The sequence below is a fragment of the Anopheles coluzzii genome, chromosome 3 (assembly GCF_943734685.1).
Source record: "Anopheles coluzzii chromosome 3, AcolN3, whole genome shotgun sequence".
NCBI classification, from domain to species: Eukaryota; Metazoa; Arthropoda; class Insecta; order Diptera; family Culicidae; genus Anopheles; species Anopheles coluzzii.
The window spans coordinates 91,345,419-91,370,903 of record NC_064671.1 but is presented as its reverse complement, the minus strand read 5'-3'; the positions used below and the strand labels follow the sequence as shown (position 1 = coordinate 91,370,903).

At 48.5% G+C, this 25,485-nt stretch overlaps 1 protein-coding gene across 12 annotated transcripts in view; it reads right to left on the bottom strand.

Moving 5' to 3' along the window:
* The window catches only part of LOC120958765 (kinase D-interacting substrate of 220 kDa), a 31,074-nt gene that overhangs the window by 3,448 nt on the left and 2,141 nt on the right, over positions 1 to 25,485 (bottom strand). For 4 of the 12 annotated variants that reach the window (XR_007452722.1, XR_007452723.1, XM_040381764.2 and 1 more), the window contains exons 2-9: positions 15,211 to 16,161; positions 5,521 to 5,652; positions 4,953 to 5,351; positions 3,440 to 4,859; positions 2,388 to 3,365; positions 2,146 to 2,311; positions 1,043 to 2,075; positions 622 to 654 (exon numbers count right to left, since the gene is read on the bottom strand). Coding sequence is in view for 10 of the 12 variants with exons in the window: in XM_040381764.2 (XP_040237698.2) it covers positions 622 to 654; positions 1,043 to 2,075; positions 2,146 to 2,311; positions 2,388 to 3,365; positions 3,440 to 4,859; positions 4,953 to 5,351; positions 5,521 to 5,652; positions 15,211 to 15,708 (4,659 nt within the window). In the remaining 2 variants the exon portion in view is untranslated. Of the gene's footprint in view, positions 1 to 621; positions 655 to 1,042; positions 2,076 to 2,145; positions 2,312 to 2,387; positions 3,366 to 3,439; positions 4,860 to 4,952; positions 5,352 to 5,520; positions 5,653 to 10,152; positions 10,406 to 10,437; positions 10,658 to 11,883; positions 12,332 to 15,210; positions 16,162 to 19,096; positions 20,011 to 23,569; positions 24,044 to 25,485 lie in introns of those variants that run through there. The other 8 variants (XM_049610129.1, XM_049610128.1, XM_049610127.1 and 5 more) reach the window with 7 other exon arrangements.

Here is a 25,485-nt window from a genome sequence, read left to right as displayed (position 1 = left end):
CAGTAACTTCAAGCATGCTTTAGCCTTACAAAGAGTGATGATGTTATAATATGAATAGTTAAAGGTGCAAAAAAGACAGAAGAAATGGGAAAATTTGTTTTTACGTTCTACTCTATGACGCACGGTGCCAGAATAACCACTTAAATAAGTTAATAATTCACAAAATAGCAGAGGTGGTTCTTACAAAAAAAGGAACACAAAAAATAAGTAAAGAAAGGGAAGGACACGAAACAAAAATATAAAAACACAACCAACCAGTAGTAAAGAGAATGGGGGAAAAACCCGTACATGTTCAACAGGGGAATTAGAAACAAAAACAACAGAGAGATATAAGAAAAAAAAACAGAAACTGTAACAGACACACACGCACACACTAACTGACGGAACTAGCAACATGTGGAGAGGGAGAAACAATATTAAACACAGTCCAGCTGATACAAAACGATAACGACAAAAGGGATATAACAGTAGAAACAAAACCAACGTGTGGGATAATTAATGCACAATTTGTTCACAGAGGGAGGGAAGGAAACGAGAATGAGAGAGATAGAAAGAGAGAGAGAGAGACAGTGGGTAATATTAGACACAGACTTGCAGAATGCCGTATAAGTCGAACGTTACCTGGAGATATTCGTAATCATGCACTTTTGCTGGCTGCATTTCCGAGACACACGCAACGGGGTTGTGGTTATGGTTGCATTAAATGCGTCCGTGAATGTGTGCGAGTGTGTGGTTTTGTTGGTTTAATCATTTATGGTTGTAAGGTAATTATTATTCGGTCAATTAATTAGCGACGATTCGGTTTTATCACAGACGTTGGGGTTGGGTGAGAATTCAAATTCGATGGCAAACACAACCGCGCAAAAAAAAACATAAAATGTTAGCATTTGCGCACGAGGGCACGTTGTGTGTAAGTGTGTGTGTGTTTCAGTGTGTAGGAGGGTAGATTTTGTTGATTGGAAAATGTAATTATTCAAAATTTACAATCAGTCAATGCGATTTGCTTTCCAGCCGTTCGGCTTGATCAACGAACGATGCTTACCTGTTTTTCCAGCAGATTTTGGGACTTTTGACGGATCGGCTGGAAGCTGCTCGTCGATGATCCGAACGGTGGCGTTGACTGGGCGATCGGTTCCTGCATCTCCACCGAATCGTTCGTCCCCTTCGCGAACGAGGTCGTCTTGGTGGATAGCTTCCGACTGGCCGGTTGTGTTACGCTAGCTTCCCGCAGTGCCGTCACCAGCAGCTTGAACATCTCCCAGTGCCCGAAGCTAAGCCGCAGCACCGACTTGAGCTCCTCCAGATTGCAGTACATCAGCACCCGGCCGGAGATGGCATTTTCGCGCAGAATCGGCGCGGTACGCTCCATGGCCGGTTTCAGATCGTTCACCTTCTCGAGCAGCTCGATCAGCTGCTCGACCGTCAGGCTGGACAGCTGCACGTTCGATAGGTCGATATCGATCGGTGGATTCGTCGCCAGACCGTTGCTGGAGGATTTTTGCAGGGCACCGGTGGTGGTCTTGCTGCTACGACCGCTGTTGCTGCCGAGTGTGGAATGCTGTTCGTGCGGCGGATGCTCGGTAATGATGGGGCCGCCGCCGACAGAGCCCGGTTTGGGCAGCGGTTCACCCAGCAGCGCATTCGTGCCGTAAACTCCTGCTGGGAAGTTGGCCCAGTTCTGATTGTAGTAGCTCATCAGCGCCATTGCCTGCGGCTGCGGGTTGTAGAAGTTGGGCCAGTTGGTCAGATTGTTGGGATGCTGCGGGGTGGGCTGCAGCACGCCGCCAACCGGCGCCCGATGGTGATGGTGCGGCACGAATCCACTCGGTTTGCTCGGTGGCAGCACGGTTTTCATCGGTATGATGATACCCTCGTCCTCGAGCGCTTGCTGGTCCTCCTTCAGCACCTTCCGGAGGTACGGATCGAGGTTGATGGTGAACGGTAGGAAGATGCGCAGATCCGACACGAGCAGGTCGGACTTGTGCAGCTGCAGAAATGCGTCCAGCTTGCGCTCGTCGCGATCGAGATCGAGCAGTGCAGCCGCTTCCCGCAGGCACGTCAGCTTCGGGCGCACTCTAAATAGAAAATTACATTGCACAGCGATTAGAAGCGTTAAGGATGATTAAGCATGTCGCTATCACTCACTTATCGTACACCGCTTGCAGGGAAACCGAATCGTCGAAGCTGTCGCCGCCCTGATCGTGTTCCAGCACGATCATGCTAGCACGCAGCGGCCACTGTTCGGTGAGATTGATCCACGAGCTCAACCGGTACCAGCTGAAATCGATCTGGAAAGCTTTCAGCAACCGAACTGGCAGGAAAAGTCGGGGAAATAATTAACAAATTAAATAGAAAAACAAACCATCAAACACACTCTTCCAACTCACCAGTGATGTAGATGACGTTCATCAGTCTTCGCATGCTTCTCGGATTAACGTCGCTGAAGTAATCATCGGTGAGGATGATTTTCGACAGATCCACCGGCGGGTTTTGGCCAAGCTTGTGCAGGTTCGACCCGATCGAGCTGGCGATCGAGTCGGATACGCGCAGCTTTTTGCTACCCCCGCGGGACGAGCTCGGCATCGCGCGCAGCTTCTCCTGCGACGACATAATCTCCGACGCGTTCGACAGCCGCCGGGCCGATGCCGAATGGCCCAGGTGCGGCTGATCGTCGTCCCGGCTCAGATCCGGCATGGCACGCCGGTACGCCGACATGGCGGTGTTCTGGGCCCGCTGCACCTTGCGCAGGCCCGAGTTCTGCAGGTACACCGGCAGATGCACCAGATTGCGCAGGAAGTCGTGCCCGCCGATGCCGCCCTCCGTGAACAGCCGCCGGCTGTTGGCTTCGGCCGCCTTCGCTATCACATGCGGATCGACCGCGAGCAGCAGCACGAACGGTCGCTGCGGCCCGGACAGCAGCGTCTGCACCGCGTTCAGTATCGTGAGCGTGCGCTCGGTGTCGCAGGAATCGAGCGCATCGACCACGCCGACCAGCCGGCTCTGCTGGCCGGTGAACGCGTCCAGACAGCGCACCATATCCGTCATCAGGCTGACCTCGGCACCGAGCGCCGTCAGTGGGGCCGCCTCGTTGCTGTTGAAGGCACGCTTCAGGTGTTTGCCCTGCGACATAAACAAGGCACCGATAAGCTTCGACCAGGCGTGCAGGTTCGCAATCGCGCCGGCGAGCAGGATGCCCAGCAGGACGTAGATCGCCACCGCTATCTCCTCCCGGCCCTCCAGCCCGTACTCGGAGTACACGATGGAGAGCGAAGCCGTCGCCAAGATGCCCAGCATGCCGAGCTCGAACATCAGCACCACCGGCATGCAGCACATTTTACGCCATTTCCAGCCACCGGTTGCTTTTACTGTCGGAAAAAGGAGGGCGAAACTGTAGGTAAATTGTTCTTGCAAATACACTCACCCACACACACACACTTACAAGGTTTCGGTCGAAAGGCACGATAAAGCCCGGTCGCCAACGAACCGTAGTGCGCCTCGATCGCGTCGAACAGCGAGGCCAGCATTAGCGCCACGGCCGCATCACCGTTCGGGGCGGCTCCGCTCGCCTCGGCAAAGTGAAACCGTACCGGCATCGGTTGCTGGTCGCTCTGCGGCCCGGGCGGATGGCAGAACGCGACCTGCAGTATCAGCCGCAGCCGGCCGAGCTTGCGCGACAGCCCGTAGTTGAGCGAGTACAGCCACTCGAGATCGTACCGACGGTCGAGGAACTTTAGCAGAATGTCGGTAAAGTAAATCAGCACCAGCAGGGTGGCCCCCGTCACCATGCCCCACACGTAGCTCCAGGTGGCCAGCCCGACCACCGTCCCGATCACCAGCACCAGATGCAGGCTGATCAGAAAGAACAGCCAGGACGCGTCGATCGGCGGCTCCGACCACGAGTGGGCAAAGTTCTTCATCTCGTCCCGCAGCTCCGTCAGCAGGAAGCTCTTCCCGCTGCCCCACTTCGCGTACAGTCCCACCGTGATCGGGGTGGTAAGCGTCGGTTCGCTCAGCACGTCAGCGAGCGCCGACGAGTACAGCCCATACCCGAGCATACCCTCCGAGTCTTCGTTCGCGTTCAGCCGCCGATTGCCGAACACCTGCCCGAGGATCGTCTTCTGGTGCGTCGCATCGATTGCGTACGGCGTTTCGCCCTCCTTGTTCGACCGGTACAGCAGCTGGCCGTACTTCGGGTTGCTCAGCAGCGCCTCCACGATCGCCTTCGAGCGGGCCCGCATCGCCACGTGCAGACAGGTGTCGCCCCGCTTGTCCGTCGCGCCCACCTTCGCCTTGCGCTCCAGCAGCATCTGCACGATCTCGAGGTTGCGGTTGCGCACCGCCCGCAGCAGCGCGGTGTCGCCGTCTTTGGTTGATAGCTCCAGGTCCGGGTTGGACTGCAGGATCAGCTTCACGATCGCGGTGTGGCCCTTCTCGACCGCCGTGTACAGGGCCGTCTTCTTGTCCTTCCCCTGAATGTCCACGTCCACGTGGCGCTTCATCAGGATCTCGACCACGCTCCGGTGTCCGCCCTTGACGGCGTTGATCAGCGGCGTGTCGCCGGCCCGATCCTGCACGTTCAGGTAGGCACCGGCCGCGATCAGGGCCGACGCGATCTCGGTGAGCCCTTCGCGGCACGCGATCGAGAGCGCCGTCATGCCGTCCTTGTCCAGGGCGTTCACGTTTGGCTTGCGCTCGAGCAGCAGGGAGACACATTCCTGAAAGCCGCCACTGACCGCTACGAGCAGCGGTGTCCACGAGTACATGCCGGCGGTATCCACGTTCGCGCCGGCTTTCAGTAGAACGTCCACTATCTCCGCACTTCCCTTCCGGCAGGCCCACACCAGCGGGGTCGTTCCGTACTGGAACAAGAACGGGAAAAAGAATGTAATCACCGGTCACGATTTGCCACCCAAAGAGACAAAACAAAGGGTGTGGCACTGAACCACTCTTACCTTATCGCCAACGTTCACCTTCGCACCGCCCGTGTTGACTAGCAGGCGCACGATCTCCGTGTGGCCACGACCGGACGCCCAGAGCAGCGGGTTGAGGTGGTAGTTGCCGTGTGCCTGCACGTCGGCACCGCGCTGCAGCAGCAGCGCCACCACGCTGGTGTGCCCCTTGTACGAGCCCCACATGAGCGCCGTCCAGCCGCCCATGTCGCGGTGCTCCAGCTCCGCCCCGTTGTCCAGCAGCAGCTCCACGATCCCGACATGGCCGGCCTTGGCGGCGAAGTGCAGCGCCGTCCAGCTGTCCAAATCCTGCGCCTGCACATCGGCACCCCGGGCCAGTAGTTCCTTCACGAAATGGGTCGCACCGCGGCCGCTTGCGACCATCAGCACTGTGGTGTTGTTCTGGAGGATGAGTTGGAAAAACAACCCGTTTTTTATGTTTGCAAAACCGATCATCTTTTCTCTCGACACAAATCGGGCTTGAACTCACTACTAGTGTGTTGCAAGCTCGCGCACTGTGCACGACACTACAAAGCTGCTCCACTGTACCGAGCGTTTACACTTCACCTACCTCATCTCGATCGTCGACCTGCAGGTGGCGGGTGCCGAGGAATGATTTTAGTCCAGCTAGATCATCCGTTTCCAGGTACTGTAGGAGCGAACGGTGGCCCAACGATCCCATCGAATCGCACCGATTCAGTGCCTATTTTAATGCAGGGGTAGGGCGGCGCATCGCAACGAAGAGAAGATACAGAGGGATATATTAAAAACCGGTAAAAACACAACACATCACGTGCATAAATGGTACAGGATATTAAAAGTGGCAAGAAAACAAAAACGAAAAGTTCTACAAACTAGTGTGGTAAGAAAATCAAACACAGTTCTTTTGCATTTCGTTACACACATACAAACGCTGCACACGCGCGTGTGCGCGCGTTTGCTTGTAAGCGAGGTTTTAGTCGAGAATTCCGTGCGAGTCTCTCACATACTAGAGCCTCCAGTGAACGCACACGTCTCGAAGCTCCCACTAGCGACATAAGGATCTGAGAGCTTTTCTAACACGTCAAAATGGAAACGTAAGAATGGAGAATAGAATGGGAAAGCAGAGGTTTAGTGTAACAAAAATAAACAACAGCAAACAGGGGCAGCTAATAGAGAAACATTCCATTCAATGCTGTAAAGTGACATACAAAGTAGTGATGATATTAATTGCTCATTATGAAGCATCACAACCAACATGTTCAACGACGCATAACATCAAACGGAGACAATTGTTAAGGGAAAAAAGGGGAAAACTCTTGTATACATTTAACATAAAACAACTAGTAAAACAACGATTTTAACGGGAGAAATCAAAACCCATTCAGTAGCACCTTGCTTTGCATGCCAATACCGGTATTAATTATCGCCTCAGTGACTACTGCCGTCTGTATTAGTTTACATGCTGGTATGCCATCATCTACATACAGTATTGCGACAATGAAGTAACTTCAAGCGACACTCATGTTACAAATGATAGTGTTAGTATTTAATAGATAGTAATTTATAACAGAATGTTGCAGACAATCAGTAATAATCTTTGTAACCTTTAAATCTTTATAGATAAGATTAGAGATCTAACCAATAATGCTTCCGTTAGTCACGATCTGATCTTTCGTGAACTCCGCTAGATAAACGATGAATAAAATTTATAGCTCAGAGATATTGGATACCTTGAGGATCTTCTATTTCATACTACTATATCTTATTTCAAATCCAAATGTCCCACTTTCCATCAACAGTATTCATCTGCTGTCCAGTTTATTTATCTCCTGTTTTCTACTGATATCTTTCCTACTGATACCTGAAGATGCGTCACCAGGTTTCCAGTCATCCCCTTAGGATCCATTCAAAGCCATCCCAACGCAAAGACCATCATTAGCAGTTTCCTATTGATGTCCCTATAATTGTCATCTTCCGCAAATCAAACCCATCCATCCGTCGTCATCGTTGGACGTTGAGACGACCCGGATAGAGTGCACACGAAGTTGCCCTCCAAGTACGCCCGACCGATGGTGATGACCTAGAGAATGTCTAAGACCACACTTGAGCCAAAGAAGTACGAATACGAGAGAGATGAAAAAAACACGAACACACAGATACACCACAGTGACCTTTAGGGGTTGGTGGGTTGGTGGAGCAAGTGGACAGGGTACCACCACCATACCATTTGCGCAGTTAAACTATCGTCCACCCCGTTTCATTACCATACCGGTTGTGTCCTGAAGAGTGTGTGCTTGGCGGGCGCACCCGCAGTGCACCGGCTTAGAAGGTGTGCAGCAAGCGCATTGCCGTTGGTAGGCCGCTGGTGGAGGTAGTGGTCTATGCCCGACATAGTATTAAGAGTTGCATTCTCGCCGCACTAGAAGCCTGCGGAAGCCCTTGTCCACCCGTGACCCGGGGGCCGCCAAACCCGGAGGTACACTACCCGGCCCCGGAGGGCAAGCGATGAGATCATTAGCGGAGCGAATAAAACAAACATGCAGACCTGCCGCGTGCTGGCTGGCTGGCTGGCTGGCTGGTTTGCAAAAATTGGTGACAGCGTGGTGATGGTCACCCCGATCGATGGTCAACCCTCCCCCGCCCGAACAGCGGTCGTCTGTGGTTCCGGTTTGGTGACAGAATTACCGTGCTCACATTGAGCAATACACACGGTGGCCCGCCCGGTGTAGCACGCCGGGCCTCGCTGTACAGAGAGGTCCATAATTTCACCGTATAGATTGACTAAATGAGGAACAATTTTGCCATCATCAGGTACGATTACCTGGTTGAAATCTCTCTCTGTCTCTCTGTCCCCTTCTTCTCTCAATCTATCTGCTTTTGGACGATGTCCAATTAGGGTCGGGCTTTGTGTCGTGGAGTGCGCTTAGCGGGCAGACGCGCGCATCGACGACCACCACCATCGCCACTGTGCACCGTCGTCGAGTACGGGGCGGCAAGTGCATCCAAGGCATCATTATGAAACATTCTCTGTTTTCGAGCCGGTTTGAGATGTTTTGCAACGGACGAGTCCGAGCCCGCGTTTGCAAGGATCGCGTAATGAAGTGAGTTGTCGCTGTCATCGCTGAGGTACACCGCTGTGCATTGTACGTTTATTTGCAGATGCTTATGCGTATAATCTTGGAGCTGGTAAATTGAGTACGGGGAGACAAAAGGACCTGTATACTGGAGTCTAATGGAGACATTCTTTATCGCCCCACTAAGCTAACTAGTCCAGTCAGACGACTGCATCATCCAATACTTTCCTCTAGTAATTTGCTGTCAGTACGACTTACACACGATCACAACTGATCGGATTGATTGATTTGGACCCGCATCGTATCGTAGAGTTAGTAGTAGGGGAGGAGGTAATAAAAACCGACCCACCCAATCCAACCAACCAACCATGCCATGCAGGTGATCGAGTTACTAACTGCTAACCAGGAGACACACTACTACTGGATGCATAAATAAACTCGGCACCCACCATCACCTAGCGGGAAAGCAAAACAAACCACTTTGATCTCGCGTATCTCTCGCAGCCTGCTGGCAGCAGTGCACCATACAGCAGCAGCAGCAGCACAAACAAAACCGCGGCGCTAAAGGCTTACCAGCAATTCTCACCCAAAGGTAGGTTCTCGATTAGGTTGGCAGAACGCAGCCGCAGAACCTGACGTTCAGAGGGAGGGGGGCTTTGCTGCGCCGTGCAAATCTTTCCTTATCGGATTGTTTTAAGTATTATACTTTTAAATGAGCCCTTAATTAATAACACCCACAATGTGCCCCCAGGGCACAAAACCGTCTAGGTGGTGCGTGTTTCAATCACAACGAACTAGAACCACAAAGGCGGGGTGGTGTGCTGCTACCGACTGACCAGCAAGAACTTGGCACATTTCTTCAGGTTTTGCTTTGCAGTAGTCATTGCAGCCCACTCGCCTTACAACCTTCCGCTTCTTGATCGCGGCGCGTCGGACCCCGTATTAGTCATCCGCACTGGTCAGGGGGAGCTGTACCTCTAGCTATTTGCCTACACGGGAGCTCATTGCATTGTTGCTGACACCGGGTCTCTTACTAGATCCTGATTGTTTTGGAACCGGGTATTCGGATGTTAGGTGGGGTTGGTGCAGTTAGTTCCTCGCAGAATGCCACAGTGTGCCCGCGACCAGGCAGCTCAAGGTCGGTAGGAACGGCTTGCGTTCAGGTTGGCAATAATTCAATCGAATCGAAACTGGCGGTTCCGGTTTGGACGAACAAACACACGCGGCTGACCTATTTTACCACGGACAGATTGTTGCAGAAATTGGCCTATTGTGGGGTCACCACGCCTAGCCAGCGTTAGTAGCAATACCGAATACTTCCATCACATTCCTCATCACGTACGCTTCTAACAATGACTTGATCCTCATTTTTGCATACAAAAAGGACCTTCTATTATGGATTATCATATCTTTGTTAAACATTTGGAAAGCTGCTTGGGGGATTTTTTGTAACCATAAACATATTGTTACAAGTTCTTTTACACAGAATCGTTGCCAAACTCAAAATGAAGCTTTCTCGGAGGAATAAAACTAAAATGTTTCGTCCATATTGCAGCACAGCTGTGCAAACGAATGACATATTGCATTGCCTACGTCATGGAACGTAATTAAACCCAAGACACTACGGCTACGGACTGTATCATGTTGCTTTATTGTAGAAATTTCTTATCCATGGGAAGCACCTCAGCAGTTATTGGGGAAAGAATCATTTAAAATCTAAGCGACAGCAACTACACAGCTTTAAATTTACGCCAGCAGCCTACAACGCTTGTAGTCGTAATATATTGTAGAACAAAGGCAACACGTTGTCTAGACATCATAATGAATGAACTGTTAGAATTCGTTTGACCAACAAGAAATTCCAACTAGGGAATCATCTTCTACCAATTGCATGTCTTAAATGATCGTTTGACGGTATACTGGTCCCTGTGGCGCAGTTGTTGGTGGACATTGACATAGCCAAAAAGGTTAAATTACTATACACGACTCCAACACCTTAACAATAACGACTCTGATATGATTTTTAAGACACGCAAGTCTAAAAGACACATCAAATCTTGTCGAACTAGTGGGGGATGTTGATATCTTGAAAGAAGCACGAGCTATTGAAAGGTTAAGTCACCGGAAAGCGGACGTTATTTACATACATGCACTTTGGACGAGCGGGTAATGCGCCGACCGTACGCCTTGAGGCGTTGAACGTTCAGGATCAGCTCATCGCAGTTGATTACTTTCATCTCGCCACTGCCTGAATAAAACGCAAAGCAGTTGGGGTCCGAGATGCAGCGTAACACACACTCGATGCCTAGCAGCAGTGGTACGGCAAAAGGGACATACGCATACAGACTCACACAAAATTATCACTATTTGTAAGCTAAACACACAGACACATATAGACACAGACACACAGGAATTCACATTGAAGCATTTACACTTTTCGGCTAGATTTTGGCACTGTTTGGCATAAGCGTCACGAGGACCCTCTTCTGCTACTTCTCGTTTGCGGCAGTACGCAGCAAGGAGATCGATTGCGCGTTGGCGTCGGACACGGCGAGTTGCTGCGCTGGCTGACACTCCAGGGATCTCCGTTCTTTTCCTGATTTACTGTCGGATTTTCGCCGCAATCCAAAAAAGTAAACGAAATGCCTCCCGCTGTGGAGGTCAGTGTTCGAACCCGGGAAGAGGATAGTAACACGGTTGATTGGATGTTGGAAGATAAATTATTTCATTCTGTGTACTGTGCCCGTGATTGCATGAGTTAAGTCCTGTTTCTTTGCTATTGCGTATGCGTTTTCTTACTTCGCTACATCTTTCGGATTACAATTGCTCACGGCATGGAAAAGGAGTAAAGCCCTTTCATTGGGCGCGTTATTTGTGGCCGCGCGTAAAGAGGAATTGTGGAGAAATATTTGACACTGTCAGGCGGCGCGAAATTGGATTTTTGTACTCGCAAAAAAATGTTCCACAGCGGACCATTTCCATAAATTAAATTTCGTCACGTACGCCAGAAATTATAAATTACGTCCAGGTTTCTTTTTAATAGAATACAACATTTTATAGCTTTATAGTCCGTTATCAATTGTGAGTTTAGCGAAATTTATACGACTCAGCCAGTTAACGAAAAATATTACAGCAAAAACTAAACCAGAAAGGCTTCATTTCCTCTACAGTTACCTCTTTCTGAAGTTCAATAGCAGGATAGAGATTGTCCTAATTTTCTGGAACTGGTATTTTTTCCAGTTTGGATAGTTTTATAATGCTCATAAGAATGCATCAATTTGCAAATCTTAGGGTGGGTTTATTCTCTGGGTTAAGCTAACGGTGCCATAATTTGGGCAATTATTTTAGCTCGTCATGCAGGTTTTGAGAGCTCCGATCAGCAAATTTAGGAAAGCGGGATCTTTCATTGGATCCATTCACACACTTTTAGCGATCATTAATTGTTCCCCTATTAATTCAAAGACAATTTTCTATGGATTTCCTGAGGAAGTTATTTTTCTGTATACAACTACAAACAATTCAACATTGCAAACTGCAATGTGGTCCAACTTTCCGTTTTCTAAAGCTCTTCAACTAAATTCCCTTCTACGGAAGCTAAGCATCACGAGATGCAGTTAATTGAGCCGATCTACTTATCCGGAAACGAAGCTACGACGCAATTTCAGAATGTGAATGGAAATGCAAGCACAGAATGTAAAATGTGTAACTATAGGTGAATTTAAAACCAATCTGCACGCTAGCATAGAACGCATTATACTCGATAATATAGACATGAAACTTCAATCAAATGCTTAAAAACAGGATAACTGCAATCACGAGAGCACAGAAACACACATAACAGCAATTGATGAAACAATTTATCACAACATCTTTCGTACATAATACTCCACGATATTTTCTGCCTTTTTTTGTTGTTGAACACACTGCACCGGTGGTAAACGAACGCTCTCTATTATACTGCCCGAAAGCTGCCAGCTGCCACTTTAAACAACTTTAACTGCACAATGCGCGGTCGGTTCTTCTACTGCCACTAGGACACCTTTGCAACCACATTGATCCTGCGTGCCACTGCCAACTGCCAACGACAACTGCACCGACGCGGACAATGCGCATTCTGGTTGTGGGCACAACACGGAAGGTTCGCGAGATCCAACGCAAGTGCACACGAACCGGGGACGATCGTCCACACCGAAAACACACGCGCGCGCCTGCGATCGTGTTCTACTCCCGAGGCCTCGATCAGGCGTGTTCGAGCGCGCTTTACAGACTAAACGCCACGATCGCGCGCCAGCGACACGGACACGCGCTTTGCGTCCTATAGCGCACGCCGTCACCCTGTTTTCCTTCGCCTAGGTCCACCCCGCTCTCTAGCCCAGCGTGATCAAAAACAGGTACTCCAGCTGATGCGTGCTCGATTATCACGATCACAATCCGGTTGGGTCCGGGAAGCGAGAGATAGAGTATGCCGAGAACGGCGAGAACAACCGAGAGTGTGGGAGAAATTGTGAGCGTGCAGAAAACGCCAAGAGAACGGACCTGAGCGTGGCTGTTGGCCGGTGTTTCGTGTTCAGCTGAGCACACATAGCACAACAGATCGTTTTGCTGTCGCCCCCAGCAGCCACGAGAGGAGTAGATGCCGTGACGACGAACGACCCAAGAGAAACCTGTCCCCTCGTACCGCCCAACGCCTCAATCCTTGCCAATCAGTTGTAGTTAGCTGAGGCCTCGGAGTGGTAAGATTTTCCGAGAAGTCTTTGCCACTCGCGATGGGAGCGTCATGACGAAACAGTTTGATTTTTCGTAGAAAGGAATAAGTGATTCATTACCGGTGGATATGTTTCAATTATTAACATGGAAGCCCTTAAGATACAAAATAGGTGATGGAGGCGTATAGTATAAAGCTGTTCGATTGATCAGGATTAATTGATAGGAAAAGTTCCATGACATTTCCAAGACATGGAATGGATCACGACTGCTATGGATTCCAAGAAACTTTGTTTATACTACCTAAGGACTCATTGATTTGTTGAAACGCACACCATATCACAAACATATGGTTGAAATCCGGGTTGAGATTCGAACCTTCCATCTCTGATGCGTAAAACCGCTGCCCTTACTGACTTTGCTGATTTGCAATGCAGCAGGAGTCTGCGTTACTATCCTATATAATCTTTTTTACAACTTCTGATAAACGACCGCGATCTTCATGCTCATGCAGGCTGCATGAACCTTTTGTATTCCGTATTAATGACGTTGTTACTGACATCATGATCTCGTTTTATCGCTCATGAATATGATATTGAATCGTAAACAGCATCCGTTCGGTGTTACCCAGGATAGGCTGTATTTAAATACATTAAAATACAACACATGCCACATATTGAATTGCGCGTGGTACAAAACAACAACTACTATTACTCCGCCTTCCATTTAAATATCCTGATTTTGCTTCGAATCGTTCATTGAACTCTGACCAGTGTACAATAGCAACAGGCCCATGGGAATAGCAAACCGTTGCCTTTTTGCGCAACAATTTAAAAGTCAACAAACTGACGCAATAAATTTAGCACAGATTCATGAAGAATAAAAGGCAATGACAACAGCACACGAACGCGATCAAACTGATTAGAATGTGCAACGTTTTGCGTCAAATCTGACGTACGACGTGTTTCGGAAAGAGCCTCCAAGTCTAGCAACTACACTACTGGCATTTCTTTCATCAGTGACTTTCGCTCACAATGTCATCGAGCAAACGCTCTTCTAATTTGTCACCAATTAGCGGTCGGGATTGTTTTGATGCCGCTTTTGCATGTGGACGACCATTCGTAGTGCAGTTCATTCTCCGCTTGGCGTCCAAACGACAGGAAGATGATGAATTGTTGGGACCCAACAAAATGAGAAGCGTTTGAAACCTTGCCAACTCCACACATCCACCACGAGCTGTGGTGTTGCATAAGGTAGTAGCAGTTGATAGCGTTACAGACCATTTGCTTCACCCAACGGGATGACGGGTTAGGTCACGCAGCAGTGGTACTAAGTGAATATTAAATGTGTGATTTTTGTTTGCAACTTTGCCATCGCACAGCTGGGCAGTGCGAAAGGATTAGAAACGACGGAATAGTTCGAATTCAGAATGACTCATTGTTGTTCGAGCGGTCGGCAAAAGGCAGGATTAGTAATCAATTTCGAAGAAAAGAGAACAACAAAACTATAAAATGATATGTTGTGCCTGAGAAGTAGGTAATAGTAAAATACTGCTATGAATATTTTAACAGATTATAAACACACAAATGCAACTATGCAACTTCTAAACATCACTATAAACCGTAAACACAAAAAGAAAACTAACATAAATAGTCAAATACATTTAAAAAAATACACGAATGAACTACACTACGAATATAATTAGTTTCTTCTTATTACGCTAAACACTACAACAAATTAACATACACTAACAAAGATATACACATTGCATAAATATTGCACTCTTCACGGGGATACAGGTGAGGTGCATTGTACAAGAAACAGTATAAAAGATTTAAAAATTCATCATTCGAAAAGGTAAAAGTAAGTCATTTTGCTATTATAATTATCAGAGTGTCAATCACGAAGCCGCCATCGGTTGCAGCATGTTGAAACAATTGGAAAAATCGAAGAAGGTAATAACGCAATCAAAACGCTTAGCTAAACGCGTTAACGCGTTCCGAAGAAGGAAATAGTTAGTGGCAATGAAACAAAAGCGTAAAAACAAATAAAAAAACACAAGTAAGTGAACGAACAAAGTGTAAACAAAGAGGTCACACTAAGTGATCGAAACAGGAAAAATAGTTTGGAAGAACACAGAGTTAGTGGCCGAAAGGACATGACAGATGAGAGAGAGAGAGAGATAGCAGGAGCAAGTGACAGCGTAAGTCGTGGAAACAGGACAAGAAAGAGCGAAAGAGCGAAAAAGGGTTACTAAACGAGCTGCGACAGAGCACTATAATGGTAGGCATGGCACGAAAAAACACACGCGAGGCGGGATGGAGGAAATGTGGCAGAAAATGTAACACAACACTAGGTACAAACGGGGACGTGTTTGACGGGCATGTTTGCGGAACTAGCCAGGAGTTGGCACTACAGAGCACGCGGACAGAGCAGTTTGGAGCGGCTTGGATGTGACGGGGGATGTCTCTAGATAGGTAGGTAGGTAGGTAGGTAGGTACCGTATTGGAATGGCGTCTCATGATCGCAAAACTGAACCGCCGGGGCGTCGTATGGTCTGGGTCGGCGGTCGCGGCAAGCAGATTGCCCGGATGGTAAGGCGAAAGCGAGCTTGTTACGACCAGCGAAGGTATGCGCAACCGATGCTGCAGCAGCCGGGTCGGTGTGCTGCCGATGATGCTGTTGCCAGGCGCCGAGGTCGCGCTCTCCGCTGGTCTGGAGGGTGGTGCGGCGGCACCGTCAGCCGCCGCCCGTTCTTGTCCGTCGGCGGGCATGGTGCTGACCGTTTGAGCCTGCGAGTCATCCTCCGTGGTCGTCCGGATGACATCCGGCGACGGTGACGGTGAAGGTGACGGTGTTCTGGACGGTGTAGTCGCAGCGGTAAGTAACCCGGACGGGCTGTTGTTGTTCGTGCGATCCAGTAGGGATGCATCGGTAAAGGATCCGTGAATGCTGCTCACCAGAGCCTTCACGTGATCGTAGCTCTTGTCCCCATCCATACGAAAGACGGTGATGGGGAAGCGGTGGACAAGTAGTTGCTTTTATCACTGTTGCGATGTAGTAGATGATATGATTGTCGTAAAGATTGCGTTAGGTACATTCAGTTGAGATGCGCTTCTCGCACCGCGTTGCAGCTTAAGTGCTTTCCTGTGCTGGGAGCGTCCTCTCATGAGAAAACTTGCTCCATCCGTACATGATAAGCATGAAAACACAGACGTACACAACACACAGAGACAGACAGACCGACAGACAAGAGTGATGAAAGATCCAGCTGTGATGATGACAAATTTCCAGTACTATTATCCTGCGTTTGGTGTTCTATCTTCCTGCGGACAGAGACGTTCTCAACAGATGAGAACGGACGGTTTTTTTTTCTTTTCTTAACACAGCCAAACAAACGAAACACACGGTTGAGGAGAAGGTGTTCGGAACGAAAACACAAACACAACGGTCTGGAAATAAAACAGCAAAATCGACGCATAAGAGACAAAGACAGACAGAACAGAGAAATCAAAATCGTTCAGACACTATCGTAAGTTATCATTCAAAAGTTATGCATTGCACTGCAGCATTCTGGCAAACTCTTGGCTTCTATGTATGCTAGCGTCTGAGAGTAGCAGCATTCAGCACCCGCAGGGAAACATCATCCAAAAACACACACACACACACAGTCTCTCTAAAAGGCAATGCAGATGCAGTCAGCACTAAAATAAAACTTTTGAAGAATCCAGAACAAACTAACGGACGAGCGAAATAGGTTACGCACGAATTTGGGGAGAGGGCAACAATGGAACACACAAAGCGATCATTCCGATTAGTATATTTGGACCTCTGACACTACACTGCCGGCTGGCCAGGGCTAAAAACAGGCGAGCAAGAGGCGAATGCTAGCATAGGATCACCTTTTCGTAGAATGATGAATTTATGAACGACTACTGTCGTTTTGTTTTGTTTGGGTACACCAATTAAGTCAGGAGGATCGGACATGTCTTCCGATTGAGTACACTATCGCCAACAGGCATCTTCTAAAGTTTAATTAAACAGTAGAAGATGTTTTTGTTGTAAGAGACATTACATTAAAATGATCTTTTTTAGATAATTTTGCGATATCCAATCTTGCTGGTAAACCAATGCAAAGCACTATGGACACTATCTAGGGATGTCTAGGGATCTAAATGCTTCTAGAGGTCTAGGTCAAATCTAAGCTGAGAAGGTACTAATGACTCTCTATTTGTTCTATTCTAGCACATTCTAGCACTAGACTCCATCTAACATGGAGCACTAAACCACTTAACTATAACGCAGTGTATATGTCTGAAGCGCTGATGCCAACAGAGCTACATGATCCTGGTCACGGCACCAGCGCTCACACAATCACCACACGCATGGAGAAGCTCTACGGCCTATCACTACGGGTTAGCAACGTCTAATAATGCTACCAATGATTTTGAAGGCTCCATTCTAGCTGGCACACTCGTCGGCAGAGCTAAAATCGTACACACTCAGCAAGGGGGGTTTAGGTTTACACATTCGTATTTCCGATCTGACACAGCAGACAGAGTACACTTAGGAAACATATCATGCATTGTACGGGGCGAGCGAAGAAGGAAATGATAACATCGTATGCTCTCGTTTTTTGTGGACATTAATGAGATGAGAACGCTTGTGATTGCGTATTATTGTAGGTTTTTGTTTTAATTGGGATTTGGAAATGGTATGTGGGATGCTTAAGAATTTGGTATTTAAGTAAGAAAATGATCGATTTGTTTACCCAGCTTCAAAATTCAAATACAAATTCAACATTGAACGGTCCAATAATATTGTTGAAATGTATTTTATGGGTTATGTGCCGTTAAGATGGCTACAGAAACCCTACCATGATCAAATGATTTAATCAATAAGAACACATACGGTCGATCACCGCGGGAATTAAGTTTTTGAATTTATTAACTTGTTAGTTAAGAAATGATATGATGAGATTCGTTATTCTAGGCTTATTAACTAGGAATGCTTCAGTGATCATGCATCATGTATTGTGCGAGTCGGAGAGAAGGAGTTTGTCACCGTCAGGTCAGCGTCAACAGTCAGAGCACAGTAAAATTGCGAAGGAAACGCACGCCTCCGCTCCACGAGCGTAATGGAGAAGTAGTAATTACATTAAGGTTGTGCCGGTGATTTAATATCTTGCTGCACATTCCATCCCGATCAGTGTTTAGTCAATGGCAGTCACAATACGCAAAGGACATCGATTAGAATAAATTGAATCTCTCACGAGGTCCCTCGCTCTCCTATACCGAGACAACGACAATTTATTGTCCAATTGTCCAACCATTGGGGACATCGTGTATGATTTGAGCACACTTCAGCTGGGGCTGTAAATCAGATAGATTAACACCACCGACACCTGCTTGTACGATAACGCCACTTGGGCGATGAATTATTGACCTCTTCGCGATGAGAGACACTGACCAGTGGGGAGTAGGCGTGTAGTTAAAAAGGTGCAACCACACTGATGATGCTTTACCCCACTAAAAGGGAGGGTTTTGGGTCTCGTTTCGGTGGCACATGCCAGACACCGTCGCTTTCGTGACGAGTCGATCTCTTCTCGAGTGTACGTACACGGGATCTTCGCAAATTAAACAACCGCGCGATAAATGACGGACGAGCAAACGCGTGTTTCGGGCCTGGTTGCATGTTAATTGGCTAATGAGCGCAAAACACGGGAGAATTCCGTCACCCGTCCGCACCCTGTCCCCGTTACCCCGGTCAGATAAGAGCCCGGAGCACCGTCACTATCGAACAAGGGCCACTTTATGGCTACTCCGGGGAACGACGGCGAGTACTGATAAGCGATCCCGTGGCCTGCCGTGTCGTGATATCTTTTTGCGAACGAAAAACACCCGTGACCGTCGTTTTCGCCGATTCGCCATCGCCGTTCGCCAGTGAGAGCATGGTCCCATTTTTGTGTTCTATTCGCCAGAACACGAATCCAATACATGGTGGACCCCCAAAGCATTACGTTGCACATTTCCTGTGCCGTTTGTGCTGCTCCCAAAGCAGCAGTGCGGGGTTCTGTGTCTAACGATAAGCATCGTTTTTTTTTATTTCAAAAAGAAAAAGAAGCCATCCCAACAGCATGGCAAACATCCCCCATTTGCCATCGCCATTTTCCCGGCGCGCTGTGTGGATAGTATTTATTGTGTTGTGTGTTTGTTTTGTTTTGTTTTTTTGGTTGTCATTTAAGATTCTCCACCTCGATCAAAGAGGGATGAGATGAGAGAAGGGTGGGTGAATCAGATCCACCCCATTGCCTTCCGCGCTGCCCTTGCTGGCCGCGGCGATCGATGCAACCGTACGACGGGTAAGGGGGGCGGTATCTATATTTACCTGCTGATGGTGATGATGGTGCTCGTGGCCGGCGGAACGATGCTTGCTTTTGAACATTTTGTCGCCTCACGGGGCCACGCCACGCTACGCCACCGGGTTCGTCGACTGCACGGTACACCGAAAACCACTCGCGCCCCGCTTTTGTGCGCTAGAACGACACACATGTGCAAAGTGCAAAGAACAGGCAAAGCTACACGCCACGTTTCAGCTGGCCGGTTGACTGCAAACCTCTTTCACTCAATGGCAATATATATAACATTCATAAACACAAACCGTTTACTGAGGGAAGCGGGACATTGAACGTCCCATGACATTGAAGATGTCAATAGACTGTGTTGTGTGCGTGTGTTGTCTAGGCTCAGGCTTGCGAGTGTCTTCTCACTTTTCTGGACATTAATATTCCTCCCAGAACCTTGCGGCGATTGGTCGACAAATGATCGTTTAATGATTAATTCGGAAGGCTCTTTCGTATTAACACTCAGCAAAGTTTAATGCTCGCTGTGCATCACAATCACAAGCACAAGCTCCACTACCGTACTCACAAAACGATACTGCTTCTCCGTTTGGAAATTACCAGTGACGTCACAAGCAATTGAGCCTTTTTCAAACCACACACAAACACCAGCCGCACGAAGAACGATCAATAGTTGTCATCACTCTAGATTCCTCCAAATTAATCTTGTGTACCCGCGGCCAGCCAGCAGGTCTAATCAGAAATACTGATCGACGACGACGTACTCCGAACGAAATCGACGGAAAACTTTCCTCCGCGAGCGCGCCCGATGCGACCGGTCGTGTGAACATTCGTCAACTGAGCGCGCCCGACGGCAGCAGCAGCAGCAACAGCAGCATGGCACATCGCGAACCAGCGCCATATACACACACACGGCACAGAGACACACTCTCACAACCGCGGTCGGGTGCTCGCGGGACACGCCGGCCGAGCGCGCGCGCAAACGGCGGTGCCCGTGGCGCACATTACTACATATACGCACCCGCGCACAAAGCAGTTAGCTGTCGCTCTCGGGCGCGCACCACGGTCGAGAATCAACCAGTATCCGTGATTAAAATTCTTTTATTACTATCCCCATCGGTGGGGGGGGGGGGTGTTTGGGGTATTGGGCGATGATTGGGATGCGGACGATGATACGGGGCAGAGCAGCAGACACTACGACAACGTAGCAAGAGCAAACCCCGAGATAGCGACCCGATGCTCCAACCCAGCAACACACAGCTGATTTCTGGCGCCGTTATCTTCAAGATGCGACAAATGTGCGTTTGCTGCTAGACACACAAGGCCGAGCGCGCGCGCCTGGTTTGGGCTGTTTCGGGCGGGTAGGAAGCACGTCGGAAGAAAGTGTGATAGGTGCTTCATCTACGGAGCTTTCAGCTGGTCTTAGTGGGTTCTGTTTGCTTACCTTTGGCTGTTCAAACGAACTTCAAAGTCACCGCCATAGAGCGTTACTATATTGAAGTGTTTGAGGTGATGTAAACTTTTGCTGGGTGATTCAAGACTCGAAAGATTCAACCCCTAGAAAGGTGCTAATAAGATCAGGAATTCTTTTGGGATTCGTGTATAATAGCATTTCTCCTTTTATAGCGTAACAACCTTCGCGATCATGACGACCTTTTGGAGACTTCCTGGACTTAATATGCCACACCATGTAGGATCATCTATAGATTATACAAGAGATGCCAAGGTGAATGAATGGTTAAAAAGTTATCCAAGATTTTGCAAAACTGTTCTTGATTAAGAAGCAAATCTTTAGATCAGCTCTCTGTAATAGCTTTGTTTAACCAAGACCTCTCAAATACAGACCTTGACATGACCTTGACAGCGCCGTGATTATGTCAGCGATCAACAGGTGATCGTGATCGTGTCAGTGAACTTTGGGACCTCAAACTGTGTAATTGAGTCATTATTTTGGCCCAGATTGATTACTAGCACGTGATTAAAATTAAGTTAGAAATGTATTGTTTTGGGATCTCCATATGCGTAAATGTTGCAAAATTGTCACCACGTGAATGATTCAATTCCCTCTACCCCATAGTCCAGGAAACAGTAGAAATCTTCAGTCTCCGCATATCTGTTCCGTATCTCTCCCGCTCTTTCTTTGCCACTGAACAGTGTTTAACACACGTTGATCACCTACCTACCCACTACCCGCTATTACCTCATCAAGTGTACACGGTTTTCATTCGGTTCAATAAAATCAAATTGATAGGCGGCCCTTTTGCACAGTAACTGATAATAGCCAAACGGGGGTAGAGTAATGGTCCTCCTCCCATACGCAATCGATTGAAAGGCGAACTGGGACGTCGGCGGTCACAAAACAATCACAGCCCGTGTTAAGGGGAAGTCATCCGGAAGTCAATTAAGGGCACACACCGCGGAGGTTCGGCGCTTGGTCAAGGGTGCTTCTTTTCGCTCTTCCAGGCGGGTGTGGATGGATGATGCTTTAATGTAAGATTTATTACTATTATTGTGCGGTAGTGACTAAGTGGTTCGCACACGCGCACATGCTGACAGTATCACGAGAACGTTTGAGGATGACAGGTTGATAACGCGTAAACGTTACGTTGGTTCATGATTGGAGGAAGATTACAGACAGGTCAGTGACAAATCATCTTCAATGATCTGTCTAAATGATCTTGGGAAATTAAGTCTAGAAAAGTAATAGATTTAACAAGCTAAATATTAATAACAAAAAGCTTAAACCATAAAACAAATGTTGCCGATCCCTGCTTCCTCGTGCACCACTCACACGTGAACTGATAACTGATAACATCGATGGCGGTATCGATTGAACTCTGTATCGGCAACAGCAGGCAGTCCAACCATCCAACCACACACCCACACGAGGCGGTGTCCACTAGTGATGTGCTGTATGGAGCGCACCCACGGCTCCGATCCGACTCCGACTATTGTTAGTTCGATTCCGACTCCGGCAAAATGAAACCACTAGATCCGCCCGGAGTCGGAGTCGTTCGGAGTCGTCCGGAGTCGACCGGAGTCGTCCGGAGTCGACGACTCCGAACGACTCCGAATGACTCCGAACGACTCCGAACGACTCCGAACGACTCCGACTCCGGGCGACTCCGGACGACTCCGAATGACTCCGAACGACTCCGAACGACTCCGAATGACTCCGAACGACTCCGAACGACTCCGGACGACTCCGACTCCGGGCGACTCCGGACGACTCCGGACGACTCCGGGCGACTCCGACGACTCCGAACGACTCCGAACGACTCCGAACGACTCCGAACGACTCCGGACGACTCCGACTCCGGGCGACTCCGGACGACTCCGGACGACTCCGAACGACTCCGGACGACTCCGAACGACTCCGAACGACTCCGGATGACTCCGACTCCGGGCGACTCCGGGCGACTCCGTACGACTCCGGACGATTCCGAACGACTCCGGATATTGCAGCGCGGACCTGCCTTCCGGAGTCGATTCCGAATTTATCGGAGTCGGATCGGAGTCGACTCCGGATTTTTGCTAACTTTACCCATCACTAGTGTCCACACATCACGAGATCTGCACTGGAGAAAGTCATGAGTCTTAAGCGGTGGAGCTTTGCCGAAAGGACACAAGGACATACTTAACCGCAACACTTAAGCGCATGATTGAGTGCCGTGGCTTTTGGCGGTACATCACATCATGGGAAAATGCTGCCGATAGAATAGAAACTTTCACAGTATTCGAAAAATCGACATAAAAAAGCAATTTTACGCTTCACGCTTCGTTTTAATTGGGATCGCTAGTAGTAGAATGATAAGGGAGCGTTGCTTATTGGCTACTTGGTCGTGATCGGTGTACGCAGATTTCAAAGTAAGCCAGGGTCGCTAAGCATACGCTGACACAAATTAGCAATACCACCCATACACACACACAGCAGCAGTTGGTACAGTACACCTACCTATCGTGTGCGTGTGTAAACAAACAAAATTCGAGTTGTTTACACTTAGGGCGTGATTGTTCGCTTAATTAGAACATAGCCATGATGCTTCAGCAAGAATGAAACAATCAAAAAAGCAATTAAAAACCCCCAAATACCCCGAAATACTCGACATATTAAAAAGTAGCATAGAATAAACAGAATGACAACAATTTGTCTCTAGTAAAACAGTCGCCAGGTCATCCGAGTCGGCTGTGGCCGCGTACACGCAGCACACACAGCCACACCGTCCGCACAGACCGCACCGTTCGGCTACTACGATCGGGTCGCGTTCGGGTGCTGTGTACCCATGTGGGGGCAACACGCAAACACACACTGAAATTCCAAACAAACCGCGTGTGCAAGTCCCATATGTGTGGGGGCTGCCGCACCGGGAAGATGATTGTTAGCACAAGCACGAGCCGAGAGATGTAAACAGATGAAGATGGGATGGGCGAGATTAGCGTGCCAGCGAGCATTCCTCCGTCGGGAAAATACCTGCAGCACGGTGTGTGCGTGTGTGTACCTGGTTGGAGGAGGAAGCGGACCGCCGCAGCGAGTTGCGCAGGAACCCAAGGTATGGCAGGATGCTGCCGTACGAGTGGTTCCGTGTCAGGCCCGGTGCAACAGCCGCATGGCTAGGGCCCGGCGTTGATTGCGTTAGTGGGGACAGCTCCGACAGCTCTCGGTTTCGCAGAAATGGACGACGGTCCATCTTGTCTTGCTGGCGTTCTGGCAGCCTCACAAACACAGAGTAACAAAGCAGCAATAAAATGTCGTCAAGTAGTACAGCTCCTTCGACCGGGTTTTCGGCAAGGAACGTTGTCAAGTTCGGATTTTACACTTTAAAACACTATTTACTTAGACACGCACAACTAAATACTAAACAAACAAAAAAAAAAGACCGATCGCTTGTCTGCCCGTTGATCGTGTAGGATCGAGTCATGCTGCACAAACCCGACCCGGCGGACCACTGGACGGAGACTGATGCAGCTTCTTATCAGTGCTACGGCCGCATCCGCGACGCGCTGTGTCTCTCAAACTCAACCCGTGGGCAACGTTTAATAGCGGACTTGGTGGTGAGAGGGGGAAGGGGGGATTAATAACGCGCTGTGAGACACCGCCAACACCAAGACAAGCGGGCGGCAGCGATCATAGCGCACGGGTACGGAGCCTGGACACACGAGCCTGTCACACGGAGCAGATGACGATGGCGCCGTCATTCGGCACCCAGAGTGTGGGGGAGAGGAAGTGAGATTAGCGACAAAGTAGTGTGCTGCAATGGTTCGCTGCTGTTTGACCCGTGCAAGAGGCACTTCCTACGATGGTGGTGAGTATTTTGGGCTAACACACCAATACTACCGCCGAAGCTTGGTTAACCCTTTGCTGATAAGACGAGAGGCGCTACCGGGTTTCAGCGATCAGGAAAATAGGTATAAATATGATGGAAAACTTAGCAATTTTTTTGTTCCGATCGAACATTTAAACATAAACAAATGGAGCTTTTGTACTTTTAACCAATTTGTTGTGCTTTTTTAAACATGATTCTTCATTGCGCACAGTAAATAAAGTATGATTTACAATTTAACAGCAAGTGCAATTAAACCCATTTTAATGCCCTCGTTTATTAGCTTCCTTGATGCGTGACGTTGAGAACTACGAGGAATAGCTTACTTCCATTGAGTTTCGTTACGTTCATGTATAATGTTCGGTTGTTTCTTTGCCGTCAACAACAACAAAAAAAGGCAATATTATTGTTGATCACGTGGTTAAAGTAAGCCTTCCATAGCGTCCTAATGCAATGCAAGCCAAGGCAATAGCACGTGCTTCGATCGTTACGATGACGACGAAGAAGCAAAAAGCGGTGCCTCTCACACCTGTATTTTACGCCGGCTGTAATCGTTACACAAACAGAAGCCATCGAACCAATGTCAATGTCAGTAGAGACGTTTGTTTTTAATTCCTTCGTTGGTAGTTGGTCCAATTGTTAGAACCATTTAATCATCCTTCTTCGTTGTATGTATATATAGCTAAGATACTGTTTTAAGCATATTAGCACTAAAATAACACTCATCTATACTTCGTATAAGCTCCCTTTAAAACTGGCTTAACAACAGCAAAACGCCCGCCCAATCATCACACCTTATAAATTAACTCATTTACCCAAACACTTAACATGATGAATTGTGGCGAATTGGTGCCGAAAGGAGAAACAATAAGCTAAAATTAATCCACAACAGCGCATTCCAACGGCACAGCAAACAGGGACTCGCACACGCGCGGAGCGGCACGGGAAATCAACAACAATCACATCATCCGCGCGTCTGGCGAACGTTTAAATCACGCTTAACGTATGATGATGCTGTTGCGTACAGGACAGCGAGGGGGAAGAGGGTTGCACATAGAGTTGGGAAGGCAAAGGATGTACCGCGCATCATTTAT